General features: G+C 41.8%; 1 protein-coding gene across 1 annotated transcript; it reads right to left on the minus strand.

Moving 5' to 3' along the window:
* Positions 1-8,157: 8,157 nt before the first annotated feature.
* On the minus strand, positions 8,158-9,197 carry LOC133888948 (uncharacterized). The gene has a single exon (XM_062329351.1). The coding sequence runs from the start codon at positions 8,830-8,832 to the stop codon at positions 8,551-8,553; it is 282 nt and encodes a 93-aa protein (XP_062185335.1). The 5' UTR covers positions 8,833-9,197; the 3' UTR covers positions 8,158-8,550.
* Positions 9,198-14,449: the final 5,252 nt, after the last annotated feature.

Consider the following 14,449-nt stretch of genomic DNA (forward strand, 5'->3'; position numbering starts at 1 on the left):
AGAAAACGTGAACACTGGATGTTCTGATGTGTTCTGCTCCTGAACACCAGACCATCCGATGAGTGTAACATTATTTATTCCAGAAAATTTTTGCTCTCTCCAAGAAAATATCCGGTGAAAGCTTCCGATGATCTCATATCCATCACCGAATAATCTGGTGTGTGCTAATCCACCAAACCACCCTCTTGCAACCTCTCTGCAACAAAGGTCCGGTGCATTCTCCAGTGTTCACAATTACAACACCGGACTATCTGGCATACATAATCAAACTTGGCGTAAAAATTCTCTTCTCCGCAGAAAATACTCCAGCACTTTCAAAGTACATCACCGAATCATCTAGTGTTTTCTTTCATTTCTACTTCAGCACTGAAATGGTCCGGTGATATCCTCCGATGTAGCTACCACACTCACCGGACCTTCCGGTGCATTGATCTCTAATTTCACTCGAAAATTTCTTTCTGTGAGAAATAATCCGGCAATTACATATTGCCCATATCAGGACTTCCTTTGAATAACGGAATATCCGATGTTCACACTGAAACTTCCAGTATATGTAATTTTTCTACGTATATAGAAGAATCCGTCAATTCCAGACACCATCAACTCGAGTTAGATAAGAATAAAAACAAACAACCACAAACACATACTAATTAAATTTAAGATACATCAAATATTATCAATATCTGATTAGATACAAAATAAAATACCTTTTTACTTGTTTTCTCAACATCGGACACGGCAGCGGACATGAGGTCGGCATCGTACCGGCTAAACACGCCGTCGCCCTTGGTGGACAGGTCGTACGACATGAGCTGTGGCATATAGTGACGCTGCAGCATTTGTGATGCATGGCTGCCGTGCAAGCAAAGGCAATGCATTAAATTCATACTGTGAGTGTGGATTGCAGGTAATTCAGGGGAGTCCTTCATATTTCAGAAGCAGAAGTGCTGTGAATCGGATACAGATAATGTAGGATGCTCTTAATTAGTCTTGTAAAAACTCGTGTAACACTAGATTTTTAAAAAATAATGAGGATGTTAGGAAAACGCGGGAGCGACATATTTGCAGTATTATTGGCTAAGGATTGAGAATTTGCGGTGATCCACCGCTGAATTATACAGGCCATCTCCTGTTACAAGAACATCAGGCTAAATTGTGTGATGTTTTTGTTTTCCACAGTTATCCGAAGTGTGTAATAATTTAAGAAACATTATTTGCTTGCCTTCCTGTAGTTCTATTTTTTTTTCTTTAGAGTGCATTTCCTGTAGATATGGCAACATCTGAACTATGCAGTTGTGAACTTGTGATGCAATCGATAAAAATATGGTGCCTTTTTACTTGTATTTCGAAATAAATTTGATGAATGGTATCTTGAATTATTACTTCTTTGATGTTAAAGCTGCAAATGTAAAAAAAAAAAACTATTTTTTCCCTAAATATGATGATGCTACTGAAAAAGTTGTACCATGAATTGCAGCATTGGAGAAAGACCTAACATTGATAGAGGCGCGCTCAATTACTAGCATCACTACTAATAAGCAATTGATTGAGGCATGTGGTGAAAGATATTGACACCAAAAACCCAAAGTAACACTTATCTGCAATCCAGATCAATCTCCTAAGATGACAACTATGCTGAACTGGAGGGGATATTCCAATATTTTTGCTTTCTTATTTTTGGACACCTCTTTTTAACTTCTGCAGCGCAGTATTACAATGGTTGGGATCTCATTGTTCATGATGTCAAAGTGAAGCCGTCGAATTAAGATCAAACTCCGAAATGATGGTTGGTATTTCCGAGAATTTGAGTAGGCTACAAGGAAGCACACGACTTGACCCAGGATCCAAATTCTATAGAATAAGTGATTTTATAGGAGAAATAATTTTTTACTCAAAGTGATTATTTAGTTATTCTTTAAGATAAATTTTACCAAAAAGATGATTTTACATGAGAAGTGAATTAGAAGAAACTATTTTTTTACTTATAACATCTAGTTCATTTTAAATAATCAGTCCAACATATTTCACTCGAAGAGTTAAAAATTAAAAATTGCTATTTTAATATGCTGCATTCTTTTGGAGCTCCGCTAAACAGGACACAGCCATTGTAGCTTGCACTCACTTGCATTGCATCGATCCATTCAAAAAACAGAGTACAAAAAAGAAAAGCCATCAAATGGATTGCCGCCTCTGCTTTGACCTGCCTTCGCGGCTTCGCCTACGCTCTGCCGAATCTGTTCACCCTACGATCGCAGACTTCAGTGTCCGTCTCTACTGTCTAGTCTAGCCTACTTCACATACTCCAGTCAAAACACGCCAATGTGAAACGTACGCATGCCCCTCTTCGCAAAATCTTCTGAACGGAATGGCTGTAAATGTTACGAAATTCTACGAGGAAACTGCTGACACTCCTACCAAGTATTAGGTTTTGAGTAGTGCTAGTAACAGTTGTACTAGAAACCATCTGAGGACATATTTGGTTGCCTTGTCAATCTAGCTTGGCTCATCTCGCTCAACATGGCTAGCTTTGCCAGCGTTAGTGAGCCGTTTCAGCTCTCTCGGACTGGTGAAGCAAATCTTGGAAATTACAGGCATGAGATAGCAAGTAAGATAATCAAATTTTTGATTTCTTATTCGGCCAAGCAAGACAAGAGCCAAAAAAAAAAAAAAATCCAAACACGCCCTAAATTTCACTGCTCAATTACGTTTTGATGCTAGTACTCCTGCTCGTACTGGAGTAAATTTCCTTGACAAACGTTTTGGAGTAGTAGTACTCCTGCTAGTACCAGGTCAGCAGCTGTCTGCTCGTACACAGGTCTAAGTTCGCTCTGGGACAATGTAGAACGGCAAAAGAGAAGAGCATTCACTCCTCGTGTTCAATTTTTTTGCTCCCTTTACTACTAAAGAGAAGCGAAGCTCATTCATTGTGGAAGTCAGGGGAAGTTGAATGCTCCTCGATCGTCAAGGAAATCGTTTGAACCTGAATCCTGAAAAAGAGCTCTGGGCACAACCTGCGTTTGCCGCTGCAGCAGGCCGGCTTAACGGCACGATCCGATTCCGATAAGATAATCAGATCGAGCTCTGCTGTTGGATACTCCTTCTTGCTTGCTGCTAACCTGCCATGCAGTTAGTAGTATCTGATACCTGAATTTTTCGACGACGATTTCGTCAGTGCGCATTGCATAGCTCCCTCTCTCTCCCTCTCTTCTCCCTCTCTCTCTCTCTCTCTCTGAGCAGATCAAGACACGGTTGGACGTCGACGGGGGCAAAGGCAACCAAGGGAATTGTAGAGGATGCAGGTAGTTTTCTATGCTCGTCACGTGCCGCTGCTTCCGGGGCGGCCCTCCCCTGTCTCCAGCCGGCCTCCACTAGTGCAGCGACCGCTCTACGCGCCTCACCGAAAGTCGCTTTTCACCCTTCCACGCAGAGCCGTCCCGGAAATGGCAGCTGCGAGAAATAAATCCGGAGAGAAATACAGGCAAAGTTTCCGTTTCTGCATCATGATGTCCTCCAAATAAAATCCCCGGTACCTCGTCTAACTGCACTTGAAAGCCGGGAACGAGGATACGCACTACAAACAAACGCGTATACGTTGCTAAGTTAGGGCCAGTTTAGTATGCATACAAGCAGTCAGGGGTGGAGGATAGTTGTGGCAAGTGAGACTGTGGTTCCTTTGTCTAACAAATTTTATATATTTTATAATATATTTTTCTCTCGATTCAACAAATTTTATATATTTATAGTGCATTTTAAATCTAAACTCTCATATTTTATTAATTCAACTACCTATAATTTTGTTAGAATCTATTTACCTTCGTCATCCTAATTTGAATTCAAGCTCCGCCACTGCAAGCAGTGACGGGCGGACGATGGATTACTAGGGGCCTTACCTCCTTCCTACCAAAGCCCCTGCCCCTCCACCTCCTTATTCATCTTCGTCCTCTTTTTCTCCCTAGTGTATATTCTTCCTCTCATAAAGCATCAACAGGTAGAGGGGCTTAAACACCCCAGCTCCCTGATGGATCCACCACTGCATACGGCCTACGGTTACTTAGGTTTGCCAAAACCAGTCTACATACCTACCTCAACTTACTTGTGACGGACAACAACACCTTAACTTGACTTTTTCTAATTATTAAGAAAGCATTTCTACAATTTTACACCGAATACTCTTCTTTCAATATAATCAAATATGTCTAAGACAAATGTGGCAAATAACAACAATATTTAGGACGTGTTTGGAATGATGCATTTCCATATAATGATACTGCATTTCTTTTAAAGTATGCTTCGAAGGTCCCTTAATTAGCTTCCAGCCAAACAAGACCTCGGTAATGCTCCAAGTTGTTAAATAAATAGACACTTTTAGATTTAATTTAATTTTTAGATAAGTCATAAATAAAAACTAATAAATAAAAAGATCGTATAGCGATAGTTCAATATAAGCATGTAAGTAACAGAATTACATATATAACACTCGAATGTAATCACTAACACAAACATCACGGAATTATCCAGCATGGTAAACATGACTAAATAGAAACTGATCATAGCGCACGTATCGATCGTCAGCGTGAGACACATAAACATCCACAATGGGGATGCAGAAGACGATGACAACCAGGAAGCAGATCAGGAGCGTGTGATGGCAGCGTGAAAGCAAATCATGAGCAGTCACACAAAACGCTTACCAAAAACCTTATTCGTCATTTCCTGATACAGGATCCTCAAAAACATGGGTTTCATAGATCTGTTCTCTAGATCACCTAATTGCGTATATGCTTTTGTGGCAATGGCCGACAGGTATATAGAAAAAACCGTATGGATGAGACACGTCACGATCGAATTCTTAACTGACACGATTTTCATATATACCTGCAAAAGGAGGTCACATTTGCACAAGCTATTGAACCCGACTGCAGTGGAGCATTCACACAGGTGTCGTTCACCCACACCCTTGGTCACGGCCCGATCATGGCAGTGCAAGACGAATGTATGTATATTCTCGTAGTTCTTTTATCCATACATGCTAAATAGGTGGAGAAGATAACTCCAAATTAATCTCGTTCATCTCCATTAAAAAAATATGACTAAAAGATACAACTCACCTATATTTAGTTTAGACTTTAAATTTTATTTAAAATTCTTCTTAAATATAATGAACTAAGCCCATATAACGTCAAGTGTTACAGGTTAGAGGGAATAGGGAACCTGCAGTTGACGACACTATTTGTACTTGAAACAGTAGTACCCCGATCTATGATGATTGATCCCCTAAATTAATATCAGCTCCTTATAAGCAACTGTTTGTAGTGACAATTCCATGCCAAGTATAGGTGGCAAGTCTTTTCTCCCTTTATTGCAACCTCATTATCCAATCCTTTCTTGATGAATTGAATCCTGTAGAAGGACAGTCATCATACTACGTGGGAATATAAAACCGGGATAGCAACAACAATAAACCGGTTGGACCGCAAAGATGGCAACGGCTCGGCCGGCAAATAATTGCGATTTGCGGGGAGCCGGGGACATGTAATCAACAAGGCCAGTTCATCACGAAATTAAGTTCGGCAACGGTGACAGAGGGACAGATCTCGACCGCCAAGATCGAGTCTTTGTCCAGAGTTGTCTACACTGACAGCTAATCGACGCGAGATGCTGGATGATCTGTTCGCACAGGTGATCGATCGTGGGCAATTACTGAGCTTCAGTAGTTTCGTACTGCTGCTGCTGAGTAGCTAATTACACCACTGGATGTAGTCATTGATAAATCACATCCGATATTTTATTAGAACCAGTGAATTCAATTTGCGCAAATGGTAGCTTGTTGCTCATGTGTTTCCCTTTTATATACGTTATAAAACCTTGCATTTCTGACATTGTTCATTTACTATGAACTTATTGGACTTGATTTATAAATATGAAGGGGGGTATTTGGGACAAATATCTTCCTATTCTAACAAAAAAAAAATCAGCTAATTTCTCGGTGCATATTGACACGATATCATGCTGTTGGATGGAACAATGTCTCTCATTCATCTTACACCCCTTTCCAAAGAAGTGACATCTATATTCATATCCTTTCTTCTCAAGCCCCTCATTTATTTGTGTGCTTTCTACACGCAACGCACGACGGCATGAGCTACAGCTCTCCGCTCGGTTGCGTTCCTCGTGCTGCGGGTGCACTTCGCTCTTAAGACAGACGGGATTTCTATTACCTTCAGCGTTTAAATAATATTTTTTTTACAGTTCTCATCAAAAAAGATTTCCAATATCATTTTTTTCAGGATAAATTTCTCTCTACTTTTTCTTCACGATTTACTCGAAGGTAAGCTATTGAAAACGAGAGAAAATAAAGAGAATAAAAACGGAGAAGTGAATCGGAAAACAAACGAAATGAAGGAAATATAGTTGAAGATGATCTAACTAATAGTCGTGCTTCATTTTATTCTGCCAACTCCATACGTGAGGATAGTGTCATCGACATGGATTAAAATGCCCATTTGTGTGTGTTGGGCTTTTTGTGTGTGTGTGTGGGGGGGGGGGGGTGGAAAATTTCAATTTTTAATTGTTTTTTTCCAAATCTTTGGCTTTTGTGTTCAAAGTTTTGATTCTTTTTAGTTGAAAGTAGAAATTAGAATTGAAAGATCCTAATCCTTTTTTTTGGGGGGGGGGGGGGGGGAATTTACAACTTTTAATCGTTTTTTTCAAATCTTTGGTTTTTATGTTCAAAGTTTTGATTCCTTTGTGTTGAAAGTAGAAATTAGAATTGAAAGATCGTGATTTTGTGTATAAAGTTCAGCTTAGTTGAAAGTTAAGTGTTGAAATTTCTTTTGTAGTTTTTCATTCCCATTTGTTGGATCACTTTGCATGCGTCCTCACACAAAAGAAAAAGAAAAAGAAAACATCTTGTGTATCTTTTGAACTTGATGAAGAATGTAGAACATTGGTGCTGGCCACTCTCAATATATATTAGATCATGAAAATGATAGTTGTGTTCTAAGTTATCTTTTTTATTTCTAACAAAATAAAAGAAGCAGTAACCTGAAGAGAGAGAAAACAGAACGAAAGGGGGCAATGCAATTGGTTAAGTAAGAAAAAAAAATCAAATTGTTAATAAAATCTGGAAGTGCATTAATTGGCATTGGAGGTGATCGATCAATGTGTTCACCACTTCACTCCCACCTTTTCAGGGAAAAAAGGATCGCCTTTTCTCTTGATCTCTTCATCAAGAAGACTCCCTACAATCCATTACATTCCCTTGTTGATGCTGCAGTACTAACAATATCGTATACCTCAAGGGTTTGTTGCTTTGCATGTTCACGTCGTATGGCATTGACGGTGTCGTGGCTGCCGCTGTCGCCGTTTTGCTGCTGCGTGCTGTGTATGAGAGCGCGACACCGTCGGTCCGGCAACGTCGATGTGCGGCTGATCAAGCGTTAGCGGCGCGGCGCCGTTTCCGGCGGACGTGGAAGGCTCCGAGACAAACTGGTGATCCTCGTGCCTTCGTCATATCCACCGCGGCTCTCCCAGTGTCTCACCTCGTCGTGCCTTGCAGCCTGCGCGTGAAGCGCAGTCGGCCGGCTGATCACTCCTGCTTTTTGAACCTGATGCCGTCACCTATATCATAAGAAACACTCTCTGCTCCCTCTTCTAGTGCATGCATTGGATTAATGATCAGCTGTTGGTACCACAGTGATGTTCCTGCTTGTTCCGAGTGATAGTAATTGTTGTAGCTTTGTTACCCTCTAGAAGTTTGGGAGAGAGGGGGTGGGAAGGGGAAGAGGGGGGGCTTGAGGTAGCAGAAGATCAGTCACGATGGACAAAAACATGTGACATGGCTATTGTGGTGGCAAAACCAGCCAGGGGTGATGTGGTCAGGTCAGGTATTACAAGAACAAGAGGTTAAGTAAATCAGCAAAAAAATTAGGGGTTAAGTAAACTCTTGAGATAATTTAGGGGAGTAAAATTGATCATTTGCTTTTTAGAAAATAAAAAAATGACCTTTTCGCACTCCTGAGTAGACAAAAGATTGACTTTTCCGCACATGTGCGCTCCAGATAGAGACCACTATTTTCCGTAGAACAAACGGAAGAACGAAAAGCCAAAGGTTGCTCAAACATTTTACGGCGGCCAAGAGATGCAAATCAACAACTATACAATCAATATTCCAGCAGAAATAATAGATCAAGGAAATGAAAATATGTCTAGATGTAAGCAAGCTAGAAACCCTATACTCATATCTCTATCTCTTTCAATCAACATAATAGCCTTGCTGTCCACTTCGCAAGCCAATCAAATACAAGGAAAAAAACAGCAATAAAATTAGACAAAGTGGGAAAAAACTAGGGAAAAAAGAAGAAAGGGAAGCAGAAGAGAATAGTAATACTACACGCTCCTCTCTTCTCCTTCTCATTCTTCTCCTCCTCGCCATGCACGCGCGCGCGCACGCACCAAGACCAGCTTGCGCGCGCGCCCAGGCCCCAGCGATGGCAATGGACGCGCCGGCCGGCCAGGCCACGCACAGTAACGAGCAGCTAAGGTAGCTACTCATCTGTTGTGCAACGGGTTGGGGCCCGTCGGCACGCGGCGCTTGTCCTCGTCCACCAGCTCGTCCCCGCCGCCGGCGCGCCACCGCCGGCCTAGCCCGATGCTGACGAGGCCGACGACCATGACGTCAAACGCGCTCCTCCTGCCGCTGCTCGCCGCTGCCGCCTCGCTGCCACCCCCCTCGCTTCTGGTGCCCGGCACGGCGCGCGACTCCGCGGCGCACGCGGCCGCGAGGAGCACTAAGCACGCCACCACCGCCGCGCGAGACCACCGCCTCCTCATGACGCGCACGCAACCTCAGCGCGTGCAGCGACCGGTGGTGACGATCGGTGACGCGGCGCGGCAGGCTTAACTAACGAGCTAAATGGAAAAGGTTTTGACGTGCGGATCGAGCTAAGCTAGCTGTTGGGAGGAGGAGGAGGAGGAGGAGGAGGGGAGGGGGGAACGGAGGCAGTGGAGTAGAGTGGAGTCAAAGCGGGTAAAAGCTCAGAGCTGCAGCTACCTAAGGTTCTTGCTGCTGCAAAACTGTAAAGGGGTTTTATGTAGGTGGGGGTGTGCAGTGTCCACCCATCTATGCGAAATACAACTCCCCGGTCACTTGCGTACATACAGCTTATCAGAGCATCTCTAACAGCTAATCCATCCCACCCGCTATTCCACACATACACTAAAATTCCCTAAAACCTGGCTCCAACAGATTCTCCATTGCAATCGCTATTTTAGAGCATCCACTATCGCCAGCCTCCGACACGCCAAATCTGGTGTGCCTCTCTCCTCACGCCATCCCCAACTACATTCTCCCCCATTCGTTCGTGCCACCATCCGGAGCCCTTACCCTCGCAACTGGACTGTTATATCCATTCATCTGTTGATTTTCTTATTTATTGTATGATATATTTACTTATTTTTTCAATATAAATTTTAATATAAATAAATAGTCCTTATAAGGCCAACTCTAGTAGCTTTCGTATCCACCCACAAAATATTGTGTTAATTGGATTTGCCGATCGGGTGAGCGCATCGCTCCTCTAGCAGAATCCATTTCTAGCACTACAGTGATTAGGGTGTGTCACTATAGCGCTAGAAGAACGGCAAATTTGTCAATCGAATAGGGCTCCTATATTACTGTTTATAGTGTATGACTATGAGTCCGAAGAGAATATGAGAGTAATAGAATGTAGTAAATAAGTAGCTACTGAAAATAAAAAAATAAAAGATATTATAATAATATTAAGAGATGACGTATGATATACAAAATGAAAATTCTAATTCACCTCTACACATACACACAGTGACAGGGAGGGGAAGAGAGAAGGCATGCATGGAAGCAGAGGCAGCTAGGGGCCAGTGGGGAGATGCCACCAAACCACATTTAAGGATCTTCAATTCTCTGCTCCGCCCCCTGCCACTGTCTCAGCTGTGGGGGGAGAGAGAATGAAGGAAGGAGAGAGAGAGAGAGGGGGACGAAACGCCCACGCACAAGGCCACTTTTACAGAGCGAAGCGAAAAGGTGCGGGGGAAATGGAGAGTTTGGTGAGCAGGGGCCCAACGCACAGGCACTCCCTCCCTCTTCCCCCACCAAGGATTATTTGGTTTGAAAAGCCGGCAAGCTTGATCCACATTTTCCTTTTGTTTGACACCATGGTGATAGCGCAACATTTCGACAAGCTAATTTTCTCCCTGTATAGATTCACTATCCGTCCTTACTCCTTAGGCTATTGCTGGAAGGGCTACGAAAATGCAATGCCAAATCTTTTAAACTCACAACATATAGCAAGGTCTTATTTATTAGAGCTCCAACTTCAAGATTTATATAATATTTAAAATTTATATGATAAAATAAAGTGATTTATATATCTATTTTTAGTTAAAAAAGCACAAGATATCTACACCACAGACTCAATATGTCTACATCTCCAACTCTAAAAAAATTCAAAACTTTTAGAGTTAGAACTCTATGAAACATACCTAAATCTGTAGTCGGCTAGTTCAGCACACTTGGTTGTTTAGGTTCTTGTATAAAAAATTACTTAATACAAAGATTCTCCTGTGTAACCTAGAAAAAATGTAGTAACTCATCGAGTATGTTGGAGTCAATATAATCGTTCTTTCACTTGGTCGGGCAGGTTTCAATGGTCAAAGCACGTGAATGCACTACGTGAGGTTACAATTCTAAGTTTATTTAGATATGTATTAAGATGTAATCATGTGATGTGTATAGATGTGAGTAAGCACTTGTGTATCTTCAATTTGTAATTAAAAAAAAGGTTTGAGTGACTGTCGTCATAACTTCTGTGGAAAGAGTGGTGCACGGTCAAAACTCCTTTCGAGAGGCCCTGCCCAATGCTGCCACATGCCCCACGACACATCTCACTCTTTAGACATACACCAATAAATACATACTACAAGCATCATGGTTCATAAATGGAAAGAGAGAGAGAGAGTAGGGTTTACGTACGACCACAGCCCTGTTATTTTGCTTCCGCTAGAAGTTTCAAGTTTGTAGGGTTGACGAGGAGAGAGAAACACTGGAGTACAGTACAGTAGAGTGCAGAGCGAGAACTCAAACTAAAGAGCTGTGGGTTGATATTTGAACGAGTAGTTAGCAACCAAGCAGGAGGGGACAGGAGAGACGGGAGCTGGGGAAGGATTGCACGGGTCGAGACAGGAGAGAGGAAGAGAGGGAGCGAGAGGAAACCGTCTCCCCTCTCCCCGTTCCCCGGGTTGTTTCTGCAGACTGCAGGCAACACCTCTCGATCAGCTGGGCAGTACGTGCCACGATAGCTAGATGAGAACAGGGAGACATGTCGTCGATCCCCAACTACCACCACACAGATCGGACCGACTCATGGACTTGCACGTATCTGGCCCTGCTCTACGTAGGCTCGATCTGATGGCCCTACTCATCGATTGGGTGCAGGTGCAGAGGCTCCTGTACTTGGCGCTTGTCCAGATGAAAAATTGTACAGTAGGGCGTCTTGTCTGTTAACTTCCTTGCCATAGCTCTGCGCCTCTGCCCATGCATGTCTGTCAGTGGAATTGAACTTGGTCAGACTAGCTAGGCTCGTTTAGCCTGCCTGATCCAACAAGATGTGGTGGTGGTGATGGTGGAGCAATTTGCTTGAGATTCTGTGGCTTCAATTCGTTGACTCCAAGTAGTTCAACAGAATCACTTATGTGTGCTGCTACACTGTTAAGCTGTAGTAACGTCTTGTCAGCTAATCCACCACACAGAGTTCTAAAGTCAATCGGGGGTTTCAGGATAAAGCAATCTTTGGCCATGGCCATGGCATTAGTAGTTGATAATCAACTATGACTGTCAGTCTGTCACCACACTCTGTTAATCCTTTTTAAGGACATTGAGGCCCCATATATACAAACCTGGGGTTTAGCCATGATCAATGAATATTACTAGCAGCAGCAGCAGTAGTATGATAGTTGTGCCATTGACTGTCAAATTATGGTAGTACCACTCATTCTGGTTGCTTTCGGGCCTAGCAAATCTTTTGTTTAAAGTCTTCTTTATGGCACAACATGATCAGAATTCAATTTGCCTTTTTCTTTTATGCTAGTACATTTAGTATGAAAATCTATAAGCATCTATCTGTTTGTCATCTACCCGGTTGTCCGTTGCCGTTTGTGTGATCAGAAATTCAGAACGCATGGATACGCGAATTAAGGGATGTGTAAATACAAAATCTAAGAGATTCAGGTGAGCAGTCTGACATTGTTTATGGTGTCACAGATGAAGGGCCACATATCGTCATATCAGAACTCAGAAGTGTACTAAAAATCACTGAACCTTCATATTGGGCCTGGCCAACTTCCTCATGGGTCTCGCATGGATCTCCTAAGGTCCACCTGAGCTCGGTCGTGGGATAGGGATCCAACGAACCATATGAGAGATGGGGGGTATGTATTTGTTTTGCGAATGTTGTTTAGAGTGGAGGGTTCTCAATATTGTGTTTGGATTGAGAAAACTTTAGTATCGGAATTGATGAACAATATAATACTTATTTGATATCAATAAAATGCTATGATGACTTTCCCCAAAAAAACTAGTAATACACGATCACACATTGCGCAAAGTCAAAGAGTTCTCGGATAGTTCAGAGTGGACTTAGCTGGAGAAGTACAGTGCATGAGTTCCTCCCTACGCAGCTAGCGAGTTCGTGGAGAACCAACAGTATTGCACGATCGAATACCAATCCGGCCCTTTTGCCTTTTGGGCGCGTATCGTGCAGAGGTTGGGTAGCCAGGGAACGGAGGGGACACACGCATGCATGCAGCGCCGCTAACTCGATCGAGGGAGGTCAACCGGTCAAGGCGTCAGTACGACCTTATATCTACACGGTTTTTATTAGAAGTCTAAAGTTAAATACGAAATATAAGGATGGAACTTCCGCCGACTCAGCTCCCACCTTAAGCTTTGCCGCACTCCGTGCCTGTCCGCTAATGATGGGGGTCGAGACCACTGCAGTGCAGCAAGGGCACGCACCGACCACGGGATGCGAGCATGCGGCTGTCTCGTGCCATTTGGGAAAGGGAGCACATGTAGCCCGCCATCCACGGAGCGGCAGGAACAGTAGTGAAAAGCGCTGGTCACCTGGCGTTCGTGAAAGAGTCCGAATGGTGGGGGACTTCGACGCACTTTGGGCGTGGATATGGATTGCTTCCACAGACAAGTCTAGTCCGATGGGAATTTCTTGAACGAGTCCGCAGCATAGTACTGTTTGCTAGCTGAGGAAAATTTTCCGTGTACGCGGCCCTTCATGGGCTGGAACTGACGTGATATTTGGAGGCCCGGCCCGCTTTAGGATCACCAAACTAGTTTTCCTTTATCTCGTTTCCTTTCTGATTTTCTTCTCCATACTTATTCATTTTATTTTCTCTCATCTATACTCAAAGGTATTTGTAAAGGAAAGAGAGAATCTCATTTTAAAAAAATTTCCTTCGTGAAGAGAACCCTGAAGAAAAACTATTGAATCGTTAAAGTGAACAAAAATTCCTTCACGAAGAGAATCTGTTAGGCATGCTCTTATGTGGTAAGGTGACGTCTATCCAACTAACATTGTTTAACAAATAAAAATAAATAAATAACTCTGTATTTTATTGCTTTTAAAATTTAAAACACTATCAAAATAGTTATGATTTTTTTTAAAAAAAATATATGTTGTAGAGATACTATAATCTAGCTCTCAAAAAATTTCATACAAAAATATGTTTTGTCATTATTTGAGTTGATTTTTTTTAAAGAGATAGATTATATCGTTCCTCTATAATATATTTTTTCAGAATTTTTTATGACTATTTTAATAGTATTTTAAATTTTAAGAGTAATAAAACGTAATTTTTTTTAAGCTATCATCTATTGAAAGCACGATATGTTTTTTAGTGTTACCGTTGGAAGGGCAACATTTTTTTTGTCATCCTTCCAATGAGTGACGGTAATTTAGATATGTAATATTTTGATTTAAACATGTATTTTTGTAAATATTGAAAAATAAAAAAATTGTTTTCGCGCACTGTTTGCAGAGAGGAAAGCTGAGGAAAGCTATTTAGTATGGCTTGATACGTCGGCTCACACGTCTATTAGAAATCGTTTATGCATCTTCCAAAATACTCCGTCCTTTAAAAAATACAAGATGCATTTTATTTTAAAAAGTTAAATTTTATATATTTTGATTAATAATTAGTTAAATTATAAGTATGTTTAGTATAAAAAATATACAACTAAATTCATATTTTAAAACTCTTTCACACTATTGATTTTGTAACTATAAACTATATATTTAACAAGAAAACATTAGTAAAATTTTAATTTTAAACATCGAACCAAAACAAAATGCGTTAAACGGATAGAGTAATAAGTGATCTAGCATAGAATTAAGTTGGTTCA

This window comes from Phragmites australis, chromosome 13, assembly GCF_958298935.1.
Source record: "Phragmites australis chromosome 13, lpPhrAust1.1, whole genome shotgun sequence".
Lineage (NCBI taxonomy): Eukaryota > Viridiplantae > Streptophyta > Magnoliopsida > Poales > Poaceae > Phragmites > Phragmites australis.